The sequence below is a fragment of the Osmerus eperlanus genome, chromosome 25, assembly GCF_963692335.1.
Source record: "Osmerus eperlanus chromosome 25, fOsmEpe2.1, whole genome shotgun sequence".
Lineage (NCBI taxonomy): Eukaryota > Metazoa > Chordata > Actinopteri > Osmeriformes > Osmeridae > Osmerus > Osmerus eperlanus.
The window spans coordinates 6,518,726-6,534,279 of NC_085042.1; the positions used below are offsets into that span (position 1 = coordinate 6,518,726).

A 15,554-nucleotide genomic window follows, 5' to 3' on the forward strand; every position below is an offset into this window, starting at 1 on the left:
CAGAGACGTGCTGAAAAACGTGCTTCCGGCGCTATCTGTGTTTTTAAGAACGTGCCTCTGTCTGGCTGACCTTTTTTTCACGGAGAATGTACCGACGCAGACCAAGGGCATGTACAGTAAATAAACGACTAAGCTCTAAACGAGAAAGCTACATGTGTCTTGTCGTGTGTTCACCGGCTTGCTTGTATTTTTACTGAACTAGCACAGTAGAAAATATGGGAGACAACTCCTAGAGAAACCAGATAACGTGTACTGTACACACTGGCATATGTCTGGTGGGGGGGGGGGGGGGGGGGGGGGTTGGAGGGCATGACGGTGCCCCCCCCCCCCCCCCCCCCTCTCTCTCTTCTCTGAGGGGGCTTGTGTCCACAATGTCAACACACCGAGGGGGGTTACGAAGGAAAGGAGGGGGAGGAAACCGCGAGTAGTGCTTTGCTTTCCTGAGCAAGAGGAGCGGGGGCCAGCATTGCGGCCGGTCTGGGACTTTCCCACAAAAAAGGGAGTCCTATTTACTTGAAACTACTAAAAAATACTTTCATTACAAGTATTGTGTTCATGGGTTACTTGAAATTACTGTAAGTTACGAGGAATGTGGTGACTGGCTTTCCTGAAAAGACTACTCACACTGTTGTACAGAAACTACAGTATCATGCAGTCCTGTCAAAGCCAAATACGCTAGAATTTGGCAATGTCACACTAATAACAAGTGCACTAAGACGTTTGGAAAACAAGCACAGTGGGAAGCAAGAACTGACTTCTCATGTCAGATGAAAGTGCAGGTCATCTAAAAATGGCTGTGGAGCAGAGGGCAAGGACCCCGGCCAATTACTAGATGTCAACAGGCTAGCATACCAGGATTAGCATGTAGGATCGCTAATTGAATATTTATAGAACGACTGAAGAAATACAGGTCTGGCCACTGTCAGCCTCTGGCTGGGGTTCATGAAATATGTTGAAATGGGAAGTCTTTGTAAAACTGATAACTTATGAATGCATAACAACATATCTCTCTCCTCACACTGGGTTAAATCTGCAACAAAAGTCCCGGTCTGACTGTTTGTGTATAGGCATGGGTGGTTTCATGCACAATCTGGGAGCAATTTGCAAATGTGCATTATGCAATAGCAGCCGTTGCACTTTGAGTGTGCAACAGCATGTGTAGGCCTACGTGGGCTGTTTACGAGCTTCCAGATGATCCCTTCTCTGTTTCTGGGAAAACGACCTCTGGAGAAGAACGGATAAAAGACATGAAAAGGCGTATCGCAGATAAAGAAACGGAGGGTATGATTAAAGGGATCAAGATGCTAAGGCACTCTTCCCTTCTCTTCTGAGAGGCTGAGGGCGAAAACGAACGTGAGGAACATTCGTATTTGTATTTACATGGGCGGAAGCCTCCTAATTGCCTGTAATAAGGACATGGGAGGATAGGCGTACGACGGAGGGTGCTGCCTCTATTCAGCTCGTCCTCCGCCGATTCCCAGAGATAACGGGCGGGCATGTGAGCCCGAGACGAGGGTCCGGAGGATGTTGTGCTGAGGTCACTCTCGCGTCCGAGCTACGTGGCGAAGCTACGTGTGTCGAAGTTCTCCAGAGTCGTTAAAGGGGGAGGCCGCACCTTGGCAGGAATAAACATCACGCTGCCGCGCACGGCTCATTCACAAGCTGTGGTGGCGGACACACACACGCTACTGACCTACCTTGTTTCAGTATGTTATGACAGTATGAACATGGGGTATAAAAATGTATATGTGCTGCTGTCACACAAACGGTAATTAGCACAGACAATGGTGACCACTTTTGCTTGAGCGTGAATGGGGAACTTTCTGTGTGTGTATGTGATAGAGGTAGAGAGAGACAGCGATAGTGTGAGAGAGTACAGTATAGTTATAGACGTCTGAAAGATGTGAGTTAGATGACCTCTAGTGGTGCCACAAGGATTCTCTGGAGTCAGTACACAATAGAGCAGTGGTTCTTAACCCTGGTCCTCAGGGAACCCCTGTCCTGCATGCTTTTGATGTTTCTTGGCTCCAACACACTTGATTCAAATGCATGTTCGTTACCTCTACAGAGCTAGATAACGATCCATTTATTTGAATCAGGTGTGTTGGAGCAGGGAAACATCTAAAACATGCAGGACAGGGTTGAGAACCACTGATCTAAAACATGCAGGACAGGGGTTCCCTGAGGACGGGGTTAAGAACTACTGCAATAGTCACATTCACAATGTTCTATGTTGCTTGGCAATCAAAGCGCTTCTCAAAAGCCACCCATATTGAAAACACATCAGACGACTAAACAATTATCTCCATTCAGCACCAAAAAAGCACGGTTTTAAGGAACCCAGCAGGGCTTTTTGAGGAATTTCAGTGGGAGTCGATCGCAGAAATCATTGAAGGGAGCCCATAATGGAATACAGCTGTTAACGTTGCATGCGGCAGAAAACATTAACTTGAGTGATTGTCTTGACGTAGAGAGGAATAACTGCTGCAGAAGAGTGTGAAACAAAAATGACCTTGACCACAAACATAAGCTGAAACTATTGTTCATTATTTGTAAGGACAACAGGACAAAATACACCCATCTCACAAGTTGACAGTAGTCCTCCTGAAATGTACACCCCTACACACAAGTTATAACAAGTACAAATGTAACAAAAGTGCTGTATCATAACTGAATCAATGGATTAAATGAAATGTTATGTTCAAACAGTTGGACGTAAACAGTCTGTGCAACTGAGCCAGGTTGGTGTGTAAGTCTGTGTTCTACAGTTCCCATGGTAGTCACATGAAGTATAGCAGGCTTGAGCAACTTTCACCTCTTCGATCTTTCTCTTTGAAACACCACAACATCTGTGTGATTTATGTGACCAACGCTCCTGTGGTTTGGAGCCCAAGTGGAACTGATACGGCCCCAGGAAGATTCGGATGTGCATGGAAGGTTGCCCGAAACTCTTTCTCATCGTTGACTTCTCACAATCACTAAGATGATTGGATTTTAATTGCAAATAAACAACCAAAGCATGAGTTTGAGGTTAAGGCAGAATAATACCAACTCCTGGATTTCGTCAAGACTTCTAAAACATCTGGTTTGAGTTTGGCCCATGAAAACATCCCTGTGGTCGATGACACTGCGTATTCCCAGACAAAGAAACTGACTCAAAATCCCAGTCACTGCTAGTAAAACCTTCAACTTTGACAGAACAGGAGACATCTGTAGTCGCAGTGCTATTTGTTAGACATATCTTTCCCTTCCTTCATCTCTCTCCCAAACATGCATACATGTACCAACAATTGCAGTAAGAGTGGGTAATAAACTATTATGAGATTATGAAATTAGGTATTTGGGGAAAATTCCACAGTGCAGGTGCCAGGTGCTCAGGTATATTTTTCAAGGATTGGTGGAGCCAGAGAGGAGCTCCTGTTGCCATGGTGCCACTAAACCGAAAGTACCCGTTGGTGAGGTGAGCTAGTAGTTGTGTTAGATAGATGCAATAGATATGAAAAGTGTTCTTCAGACAAACAACAGTTCAACTGACCATCATAAGCGCTTCTCAGATCAAATGCTAAATGTGTTTAATGTGTGTTTGACCCTGGCATTTCCAAACACGCCACAGAACAAAGTCTCATTTTATAGCTGGGGGTCCTCTCAGTTCATTCTTTAATCAAGGGGTGTTGTAAAGGGGCACAGGGCAAAATTAGTTTTTGGGTGCAGTTAAATAGAATTTGATACGACCAATCAGAGAAACAAAACACCATCTAGTTGGTTTATCCAGTTCAACCTTCCCCATATCAGATAAACGGTTGGGATCAGCTCTGCACTTTTCATGCCGAAGGTATGTTTGAATGGGTGTCCACAACTTTCTGACAGAGCAAAGAAACCAGGATCTTATAGATGGGTCGGTTTCCAGGCTAGGTGATCCTGGTCCCACACAGCCAATCCCAGTGTACGAAGTAGGGGGCATAGTTTCCCCTGTACTTGTGGTGGTGGATTTGGTGGAAGGGGGCCCCCCCCATGCAGGGTAGCAGCTTGTGGAAGGCCCAGGGAAGGTCGTAGTCACAGTGGTCCTCCACGGCCAGCCAGGTGTTGAGGAGGTGGAACAGGGCCTCGCTGAGTGGGTGGCAGCCCACCAGGTGAGCACTAACCAGGGCCAGGATGAGCAGGGAGAGGAGCTCGGCTGGGCTGGCGTCCTGGGCCGCCAGGGCAAAGGGAGTCCGGTTTTGGTGGTGAACATAATGGACCCATCGATACAGACAGGGTACTCTAGGGACCAGAAAACAGGTTCAGGCACGGTCCCTGTTCTTATTTCATCAAAGTTAATGAGTGCTACCATACATTTTTGGATGTTGTTTTTTGAAGTATATGTATTTTGGGTTTAGCATCACATGAAAGTTAGTTTTGGGAAAGCACCCAACTCTTCCACTACAATATTGAATATCCTATTCCTACTAAATACTGACTATATTATACTGTGCACTATAGACCTAGATATTTTCGAGGTGTTTCGAATCAACATGTTTATATTTTCAAGCATCAATATATATTTATTATATCCCACCGTTTCAAACTATTTTATTATATTGAAAACCCTACAGAAAGATAAGCCACTAAAATGTAAAACATCAACGTTGCCAGTTTAAAAACTCACCGGTGCATGGTGTAATGCCATGCAAAGAATAGCATGTCAAACAAAAGTAAGCTCACGACAACTTCGAAGAAAAGTTGATTGCAGGATGGAGCGAGCTCGGGACACACTGGAGTCCTCAAACTTTGAAAGAGCGCAGTTGCAGGAATAACAGTTGAAATATATTTCAGTAGTATCCTCAAAAAACAATCCCACCATCGACGCAGGCTTTGCGGTGCAGAAATCTTTGTGATTTTGTATGAATTGACCCGCGGCCAGAAGCATCCCAGTGTCTCAAGTGCCAGGAAAGGTGTGCAGAAAAGTAGGTGCACGAGGAAAGCAAAGACAGCGGGTAAATAAGGAGAGAGGAGTATCTTCTGTCGTCCTCTCAGGTTATTCCAAAGTGGCTGGAGACTGGAGTACTCTGTCAAATAATCTGAACGTCCATGGGCAAACGTTATATTCATGACATTAGCACCAACCATGGTCTCTTAATTGCAAAACGCAGGTTAGGGTTAGGGATATCCTGCTTTATAACATGACGATAACGCTGGTCAAACGACGGAACTAATTGCACCTTGAAGTAATAAAACGTTTATTTCAGAGTATAACAACTTAAATAACACTTTTTATCTGTCCACGCTGTTAGTAAGCCCTGCCTACTACAATGGGTGGGTGGGAGGGTCTCTGCAGAAGAAAGATTCCAATAAATAAGCAGCGCTCGGAGAACATTATGATTCAGCTGTTGTAAAAGTCTTAAACGCGTATAAACACATAGCGGGATATAGCCACTAAGGCTAAATGGCACACCAATGTCAGACACACCTAATAAAAGAATGCAAAGCTATAAGCAGGCTTCAACGTGTCATTTATTAACCTTAACAGTATCAAAGAGATAACTTATATTTGGTGTTGCCATGGGGCAATAGGCCTATAGCTGATGTTTTAGAACCAAGTAAAATGTTTAATGATGACATATCATTGAACAGAACCTCTTTATTTTACATTAAATCTTGCAGTATGCCTTTCACCAAATCAAAGTAGCCTACCACCAGAAGAGAAAGCAAAAATTACTTTATTTCAAATGACAAAAGGTTGCGCAATCAACGATTAAATTCCGAGTGCAAAAAAGAGTTCCCTTTCAAGTCATTATCAGTCAAGTCAACCTGAGTGATCATGGAAATGGAATGGATGGAAATATGGCAGTTACAAAGCCATAAAAGACAGTTTTAAGCAATTTTATGCAATTCAACCAAATATGTTTATTTGCTACAAAACAGAGGTTTGGTCAACTATCTCAGTAGCATGCATCATCATCATCGTAAGACCATGGAAGAGATTTGTCTCTTCAGGAATGAGCAGCACTTGACAGTTAACTTTTGTTTGGTACTTAGTTTTCCTTTGAAACATTACAGTTCTATGTCCATGTTACAGTTAGACAACAATCAAACTCAATCTCCTGGAAATGCAGTCATTGATTATTATGGAACCTTTGATAGTTACTTAAACATCAGTTAAAACCAGACCGACTGCACTTTCAGCTTCCATTAGTTCCACCCGAGCGTACAGCTGGAGTTGGCATAGTCAGAGACCGCCATAGAACTGTTCTATTCATCTCAACATAATAGAGTTTCGGAACAGGACTGCCTTCGGGTAGAATATTGGTTCCAACAGTGCATTTATCAGTTCTCTCTCGACATCCCACTCAATGACGCCATTTCCTCATCGCTAAATAATTCAGTATTGTTGAATGCTGCCAATTTGATCATTCAAGTAGTCTTCACTGTTATGCAGCGAGGCTGTACTGTGGTGACTAAATGTGTTAGTCACCCAGCAACCATGCTTTTAGGAAATCAGAATGAGCACATGGTACACAACAGCAGTCACTGGTTGTCATGGAGAAGAGTGAATTTAAGAGGCTACCTTCCAAAAGATTTGTTAGTGGAATAGTCAAAAGTATCTTGATAATTCAAACAACAGTTGTCCTCCTTGTTTGATGTTCAAAAAACATCTCTAAGATTCTTGGGCTGTATGACAGATTAGGGTCCACTGAAACTGAACTAAAAATTAAAAATAAACACAGAATGCTACCTAGTTAGATTGCTTTGACAAAACATACATCACACACTTGCTTACGTGCTCAATACCATCCAGTATCTAAATTATTCTTGTGCAAGAAATAAAATATAAAATACAAATACAAAGAAGAAGAAAAAAAAAAAAAAAAAAAAAGAATGACAACAATTCAACATTTAATTTCTCAGCCTACAGAAAGACCACAGCAGACTACATTCATAATTCCTTGGTTTCAGCAACACTGGTTCTTCCCAACACTGTGGTGAGTGGAGCTTCCAGGACTCGAGGGGGTGTCTGTCAGGCCGCCCCGTCCCAGGGATGGTGTCGCTGTCTGGGGTTTCTCTCCAGCTTTCTCAGCCTTGGAAGTCTGTCCCTCTGTCTGTCCCTCCTCTAGTCCGAGTCCAGGACCTGCTCCGCCAGTACGTCCATCGCAGCCGAGTCCTTGATGGAAGAGCCTCCAGAGTCTACGAACATCTGGGGAATTTCGTTCCCAAAGTAGATCTTGCTGTTGGCCGCAATGGCCTTGAATTTCATCAGCTGCAGATACTCTGGAGTTAGCTTCAGCTGGAGGGGTAGGGATGGGGGATGGTTAGTGATCCGGGTGTTGTGTGGGTCAGCTGAAGGGTAGTGTGTCTACAGTGTTTCCGCCATGGCAACATTTTAGCCGCCACGGTATTAGAAATAGGGCTGAACAAAAGGCAGTCTATCAGAAGTGATTGTTAGAGTGCATGTCGGAGAATAGCACAGACACACCGCGAGCGGGCACATGTGCCACTGTGCGTCCTTGAGAACTGCAAGTCGTATAACTTGTGTTGTCAGTTCATTTAAGCCTGTTGTTGTATTAGTCTATAGTTCTTGCAAATTTCAATTAAGTTAACTGGTGATTTTCGTTGTTTGTATTCTTCACCTGCTAGCTAAATTGCACGTAGCTGTTGATTCGATAGCGATTGCTGAACACCCTTGCTCATGTTTGTATTTTAGGTGCATTATTATGCTGAAGTGGCCTACCTTAATCAATAGGCTAGGCTACTGACCATTTACAATAAATTGCTACGTCAATTATTAATTGGCAGTATTTATGCCATTTAAACATACTTTATGAGTGGAAGGGGTGTCTTTTTGCTTTAGGGGAAATAGGACGAAAATATGTGGGATATTACATTAGTTATTAGACGCAGACTATTACATTAATCTGCTCCGAAATATAGTGAACTTTATTCTGTTGGGGGGGGGGGGGTTGTTGTTCGGACAGACCTGCCCCCACTACAAAAAAAAATCCTGAAGGAAACACTGGTGTCTTCTCTGTGTGTACAGTATGTACGTATAGTACGTGCGCGTGAATGAACTTGTGTGACCTTGTGTGTGTGTGTGTAAACTCTACCTTGTTGGCTTCAGCCAGCCTCTGCGCAGTGTAGAACTCTGCGTCAGCCCTAGCTCTCATCCTAGCCAGGAAGGCGCTGTCTGTGAACCAGAGGTCAAAGGTCACAGACAGTTAAGAGCATCAGTACCCCAATACAACCAAGACAAAAACAGTAAATCTGACAAAAGTGACCGACATAGAGGTCCATAGAGATTTGGGACTTTTTTTTGCCAGGCTCATGAAATGGTAAACAACTGATGAGGGGAGGAGCGAAGGCCACCGGAGTCATCTAAGCTTATGTACTCCACGGCAGTAGTTCTCTCCCACACGGAGGAAGATGGTTCCCTGGAGAATATCGTCTTTACCAGGAAGTCGGAAAGCAGACATTTCAAATGGTTATTTAACACCGAGGCACACGTACCGTCAATTTCAGAGATCCTCTTCTCTGTTTCCTTCTCCATGACTTTCTGTGAGAACTTGATCTCTGCCACCTGGGCCACCTTCTCCGCCTCTGAAGGAAGAGGGAGGGAGACTCATTCAAAGCCAGTCTCTTACATAACTGCCCTTCCAACTGAAAAGAAACGTTAAGAGGGGGGCGTGATGGAACGTCTGTTAAAGCCGTCGTTAAAACCAGCTCACCAATAACGGCCCTCTTCCGTTCGGTCTCTGCCTCTTTCTCCACAACCTTCTGAGTCTGTGCAGAAATCAACAGCTTGGTCTTCTCACTCTCCCTACGGAACACGAACACACACGCCTCCTCATAAGAACGGTATTCTTAGCAGGAAGTTTAAAACAAAGGTTAAACGCTTCTTTCGTAAGAGACCTTCAACGTGGCCCATACAAACAGTAAATCCAAAGGCTCTCACACTTCCAGATGGACTTGAATAAACATTGAACAGTAACCCTTCACTTTCCCAGCAAGAGCCTCTGTCTCGGAGGCCCCTTCTGACCAACATAACAGAACCCAGAACGCTGCAGGGAGCCAGGAGAATTACGTGACCTGCTGTACTCACATGAGCTCGTAGTTCCGGCGAATACTCTCAGGAATATTGGGCTTCGTAACGCGGACAGCCTAAAAATAGAAATCTGAGATGGATTTATCATCAAAAGCAGAGATTAGGAATAGGGAGGGGGGGTATCATTAAATTGGTACTAAAGGGAGATTTGGAGATGTAAAAAGAGCATTGAGACTAGGGTTGCAAAATATACGGGAATACTGGAAACTTTCTGCCCCTTTGCAACCCTAATTTAGACAATGAGATTTCAGCACAGTACAAAACTCTCAAAAAAACTATCTACAGTGTGTCCTGAATGCAAGCTATTATTATTTCCTAGCAACACTAAAGGGAGCCTGCTGTTTCGTTTGTTTGTTCTCTGGGATTTAAGCCACTGACGTCTGTATGGCTCCACTGGACCAGTAAAACTGAAGTGAAGAGAAAATGCGAGGAGGGGGAATAAGTTCTCCCTTTCTTTTTACTGCAAGACAGAATGTTCCAGTGCCAGATATCATTAAGCTGACCTTGTTTAGCATCTGCTTGGTTCCTCTTAGCACGCTCGTATTCAACTATTACCACCACTTCCACTCTGTTACTTGAGTACAGCTACTACTGCTGTTACTAATACTTCAACTAATACTACCATACAGCTACTATTACTGCTATTGCTAGAACTGTTGCTGTACTGTAGCACAACTACTGTGCTACAGTACAGCAACTACTACTGCTATTACATTATATTAGTACAACTGCTACTTCTACAGTACAGCTACTACCATGACGACCACCACCAAGCTCATTCCCGAGTCCCACCTGGATGATGAGACCGGGAGCCATGTTGGTCAGGTCCTCCTGGAGGGTCAGCTTCAGGTTCTCATCAATCTGATCTGAGGCATTATGGGCAGGGAAGGAGAGAGGGAGGAGGGCGAGAACATGAGAGAGGGGAGGGGAGGAGGGAACATGAGAGAGGGGAGGGGAGGGGGGAACATGAGAGAGGGGAGGGGAGGAGGGAACATGAGAGAGGGGAGGGGGGAACATGAGAGAGGGGAGGGGAGGAGGGAACATGAGAGAGGGGAGGGGAGGAGGGAACATGAGAGAGGGGAGGGGAGGGGGGAACATGAGAGAGGGGAGGGGAGGAGGGAACATGAGAGAGGGGAGGGGGGAACATGAGAGGGGAGGGGAGGAGGGAACATGAGAGAGGGGAGGGGGGAACATGAGAGAGGGGAGGGGGGAACATGAGAGAGGGGAGGGGAGGAGGGAACATGAGAGAGGGGAGGGGAGGAGGGAACATGAGAGAGGGGAGGGGAGGGGGGAACATGAGAGAGGGGAGGGGAGGAGGGAACATGAGAGAGGGGAGGGGGGAACATGAGAGAGGGGAGGGGAGGAGGGAACATGAGAGAGGGGAGGGGAGGAGGGAACATGAGAGAGGGGAGGGGAGGAGGGAACATGAGAGAGGGGAGGAGGGAACATGAAGGGAGGGGCGGGGAGGGTGGAAAGGGACATAAGGGGGAAGAGAAAGACCAGGGGGCGAAAGGATTAAAAGTATGTGTGGGGGAGTGAGTGACTGAAAACATACTGAGTGTGAGTCCGTTCACAGAGAGGGGTACCAGGCGGAGCTGTTTCTTACCAAACAAGCCGATGTAGACCTCCTGCAGAGAGTGCACGCTGCAGAACTGGTTGAGCTCATGGTGGACCTTGTTGAAGATCAGGGCCTTGTCATAGTCTGCAGTGAAGTTCTTCACGATATCAAACACTGCGAGGGAGGAAGGAGACACCCAGTTAAGCCACACGGGAAAGTGCAACACAGCAGGTCATCATCCCCCACGCTCCACGTGCACACATCCGTCACAACAGAACTCGTTCTTTCGACCGGCGCAAAATCCAATGTCTAGAAATGGAGCGAGCGATCTATCATTGTAAATCAGAGTTATTACGTTTCGTTCGTTTCCTTCATGTGATTGACTCAACGTGTCATGTTGCAAGGGTTTCTGGAGAGATCCAGCTTCATCAAGAGGTGGTCAATTCAGTGAGACCCATCAACTCGTGTATATGAGAAGATCCTGTTTGTTTGGTTTGTTTGATCAGGTTTGTTTACCTGCCGCAGGTACCAAGAAGTTTACGACCTCGATCCGGTCGAAGTAGATCATTACTCCTCCGCTAGGTGAAGAAAAACAACATTAGGGCATGTGTACATCATAGGTGGGCCATCGTCAGAGGACGACCAACACCCATTGTAAATTAGTTGAAGATAAGGTGAGAGAATCCGTAAAAAGTGGGAAAATCTTACCTCGTACCACATGGTACATTCTTCACTTCGTCTGTCTGCAAGGTGGTCTACAAGGCAAAGGGTTGAAAATGTAAACACTTCGAAAATCAAGGGTTGTTATGTGTTTAACATCTTAACCTGTACAGAGGTACTGCAGCTGGGGTGTTCAGTGTCACCTGTACAATACTGCACAGTATGGGTGTTCAGTGTTACCAGGACGCAGGTATAGTAGCTTGGGTTGTTCAGTGTTACCTGGACAGACTTAAAGCTGGTTATGAAGGGAAGCATTAGGTGGAAGCCAGGGCTGCTGGTGGTGGTCAGGAGAGCTCCTCCTCTGTGACACACAAAGACACACACCACACGCACGGATACACACACACAGATTAAAGTAGACATCAATCCAGTATCAATGTCAACCGTAGAAATTAAGGATATGCTAAGTTACCTGTAATAAACTCCAGTGTGCCCCTCTTCTATTTTGTGCACAGAGGAGAAGAGAGCTGCACCTCCAATAGCTAAGATAATTGAGGCAATGGCACCCCATTGTGCCATCCTAGGAAGTGGAGAACACAATTACAACGGTGATCGCCACTAACGCATGCTATTTGTAATTGCATACCCTGCCTAGAAATTTGATTACAAATGAGTACCTATACTAACGTAAACGTTGGTCGCGACAGATGTGTGAGACACGAGTTGGCATCTTAAAAGCAAGTTAATCTCCTCAGACGAGCTTAGCTAAGACATCAGCAGGAGCTGACCTTGTCGCATTCTATGAGGATTGGGGCAGGTGTCAAAGGTAACTTCTCCAAAGGGAAGACTCAACCCTTTGCGATGATACGATCTTCGCTTGAGTATAAACGCATCGTCATGGGAAATGGCACAAACCAGTAGCGTAGTACACAGAAGAAACAAAGCCTATATATGGCTAATAATAGCCAGAGGTCGTGGACCTTGTACAACGCGCAAAATGTGAATTGTCCAATTCATTCACTGTCAGCTTTTTGTAACTGGCTATAGCAACCGTATTATTTGAACGAGTCATATTTATGAAAACTAAGTATGTTGATAGTCTTATCTTCACTGTGTTTGTAACAACCCTGTAGACACAACGTTTAATAACAAGACAAGAGGCTCATTTAAGGGACGCTAGCATGTAAGCTAACTAGCTTCCTTTTTGAAAATCAGTCCTACGGTACCTAAGTGGAGGGTAACAAACGTAGCTCGTTAGAAGTGCTGGCTAAAACTAACACTAACATGTATCACTCGCATTTGCTACTTGTGAACGAACAATACGTGTTCTAACAGACCCTGTATTACCTGTATGATCAATCCAAGTGTTCATACACGGAGAAATTATACACTAACACCTGCTTTAAGACTTTCTTCCGCGTTTTACGTAAAACGTAATCATGACGTTTACGCTCAATGGTTTTACAGTCGATTGCTAACCAGCAGATGGCGACAAAAGACTTGTATTGGTCTGGACCTTCTCAGTCAAGTACATTGCTGTTACTGTCCCTTTTCTGTCTCAAGAATGACTTTTAAACACCGCTGTAAAACAAATGTCAAATTCTTCGGTTCATTAATCTGATATCGAACTTAACTGTCTGAACCCAATTTGAAAAGAAACTGACAGTACGTTGATGGATTCTGATGCACCGCAGAAAATGCTGCAAATAGTAGCCAGGCGACTAATTAAATTCATAAGACAGAGAGTTGACCGGAGGCTGTTTTGACACACCAGTAACGATCCCTTAACAAACTGCCTGGTGCCCTGTCGGGGGTCATGACACGTACAAGGAATGGATAAAAAAAATGTTTTATTTTTAAACCTCGGTGGCTTGAGAAGTATGAAAGGCCAGACCTTACCCCTAGGTGCTTCAGTGGCATATCTGTGTTGTGCATTTTAAAGAGGAGGAGGGAAAAAAAAGAACAACAGAGCCAGGGAAAAGAAGTTTGTCAGAGTTCATTAAGTATCAAGGGAACATCGCTGGAAGTGGCAACGTAAGCCGAGGCAGGGCCCTGGTGCCATTAATCACGACTGACAAGGAACCAGGGGAGGGAGGGGGGAAGGGAGGGGGTTGAGAGTGCGAGGGAGTGGAGGGATAAAGGGGAGAGGGAGTTGGGAGGGGGGAGAGAGAGAGAGAAAGGGAGAGAAGAGGAGGGGGATTGCGGGAGAAAAAGGGAAGGGGGAGGGAGGGAGGATGCGAGAGATGGAGGGGGAGGATAAACAAGAGAGGGGAGGGAGAGATGGGAGACAGGGAAGGTGGAGGGAGGGGAGAGAGAGAAGGAGGAAGAGAAGTAGTTGAGAGAGTAGACAATAGAAAGAGGGGTAGGAACAGGGAGAGAGAGAGAGAGAGAGAGAGAGAGAGAGAGAGAGGAGAGACAGAAGGAGGATAAAGGGACAGGGTGGGTTGAGGGAGAGGGAGGGAGGGAGAGCCTGGATTCTGCTGCCAGAGACTCTGGTAGTGATTATAAAAGGAGGTTCACACAGCGCGGGTGGTGAAGATAGAGAGGACTGCAGCTCTGGCTCCAGAGTTCAGGTATATGTTCTCAGAACCACACCAGAACCATTAAACTGTCATGCTATTCAAGGCTTAACTGAGATTGTGTAGCAGAGGATACAGTACAAAACTGGTTGAAGACAACAGAGTTTTAATTGGTGTTTCTATTTTGTCATTGACATGAATCAGATTTGTTCGTGAAACACACGCATATAAACCAGCCGACTCAGTGTCGACTGATTCACTGGATCACTTCTACTATAATAGCCCGCATGAGAGAGAGAGACAGAAAGAGAGAGAGAGAGAGAGAGAGATGAGTGGGACTGTTGGAGACCATCTCTCCCATGTAGCTCTCTCTGCTTGCCTTCTTCTCTCTCCGACCCTGGGCTCGCGTGGCTGGAAGCCTTCTCTGCCCTGCCACCACAGAAGAAGAAACAAACGGGGGCGGGGAGGGAGAGTGATAGGAGGAAAAGGAGCCTGTTACTCCTGAAGATGGAGGCCTCTGTTAAGTGCTGTGCTTGAAAGCACGTCGGGCCTCATTAGCTGTCAGTTGTAACAATACTGAGCTGGCAGACAAGACTGCTCCGAGTCTCGCAGCCATAAATCACAGACTGACAGCCCACCGACAGGCTGGGAACCAGCGCACATGCAAACCCTGCTCTCTGCTCTTTCTCTCTCTCACATAGTTATACCGCATAGCAGTGACAGACAGACTGACACACACACACACAAACCCTAACAGTGTGTAAGTACCCACGCGAACAGGGTTGTCATATAGGCAGGGGTTGGTCGGTAGGGCCCTCCGGAGATACGCGTGTGTGTCCATGTGTGTGTATATGTGTGTGTATGTGTGTATGTGTGTGTGTGTTTGCAGTGGCTGCTTGTACTCAGGCTGTTGGTCCAGTGGGGGTGGGTCCAGTGTCAGTCTGCCTCCCTGTATTAGTGTGACTCCTGATGGTGTGTGTGACGCGTGATGGTGTGGGTGACACAGTGTGAGAGGAAGGAAGCGGGAAAAGCAAGGCCTGTGGGTCATTAATCACAGAGCTGTGGCACACACACACACACACACACACACACACACACACACACACACACACCACAAGGCCAGGGGCAATGTCGGTGAGCTCACAGCTGGGCCAAACACACATACACCCCCACACACACTCACTTACACACACTCTCTCTCTCTCCCATACGCACACGTCTACAGACACACAAGGTGAGGACACCATGCCTCAAAACGAGGCTACACTCGACTCACAACACACAGTCCACTCCTGATCTACCCCGCACCCCCCTTATCTTCCCCTCTGTCCCTCACTTCCTGTCTGTCCTCCTCTGCCATTCCTCTCCCTCTCATCTCCCTTCCCAAGATGTCCGCCAGCTGTAGGGAACATGTCCATGCCTCGGACACCTGACACAAACGCAGGGGCAGAAGCACATTAGCTGTGGGATATTTATTTCCGACTTCAATGGATTGTTCATGTTCCCCTCTCTCTCCTCCTTTCCGCTGTCATTTGTTATCGTTACTGTTTGTGTTTGAGGAGTCAGGCTGTCCTCCTCTCCTTTCTGTGGCAGCTCCGAGGCGCGGGAGTGTTCCCAGTCTCGGTCCAGAGTTACACAAGCGCTCGCCTTCCCTCCTGCAGCACATTAATCTTCCGCTTGTTGCAGAAATCTCCATTTAACGTCTTCCTCATGGATGTCCGCCTGCTTTTGGTTCATGTTAGGA

General features: G+C 46.0%; 2 protein-coding genes across 3 annotated transcripts; both read right to left on the reverse strand.

The window, feature by feature from the left end:
- Nucleotides 1-2,526: 2,526 nt before the first annotated feature.
- Nucleotides 2,527-5,218, reverse strand: ch25hl3 (cholesterol 25-hydroxylase like 3). Its single transcript, XM_062451995.1, has 2 exons — nt 4,646-5,218; nt 2,527-4,260 (listed from the first exon to the last, which is right to left on the reverse strand). The coding sequence occupies exons 1-2, from the start codon at nt 5,104-5,106 to the stop codon at nt 3,909-3,911; spliced, it is 813 nt and encodes a 270-aa protein (XP_062307979.1). The 5' UTR covers nt 5,107-5,218; the 3' UTR covers nt 2,527-3,908.
- A 460-nt stretch (nt 5,219-5,678) lies between these two features.
- erlin2 (ER lipid raft associated 2) lies at nt 5,679-12,747 on the reverse strand. Of its 2 annotated transcripts, none has more exons than XM_062451992.1 (12): nt 12,639-12,747; nt 11,764-11,871; nt 11,571-11,652; nt 11,340-11,386; nt 11,148-11,209; nt 10,680-10,805; nt 9,866-9,939; nt 9,071-9,129; nt 8,697-8,788; nt 8,479-8,568; nt 8,079-8,158; nt 5,679-7,261 (listed from the first exon to the last, which is right to left on the reverse strand). In XM_062451992.1, exons 2-12 carry the CDS (start codon nt 11,868-11,870, stop codon nt 7,088-7,090), a joined length of 993 nt encoding a protein of 330 aa, XP_062307976.1. In that variant the 5' UTR covers nt 11,871; nt 12,639-12,747; the 3' UTR covers nt 5,679-7,087. The 2 variants fall into 2 exon arrangements, with proteins under 2 accessions (XP_062307976.1, XP_062307975.1); XM_062451991.1 differs by having other exon boundaries at nt 12,629-12,718.
- Nucleotides 12,748-15,554: the final 2,807 nt, after the last annotated feature.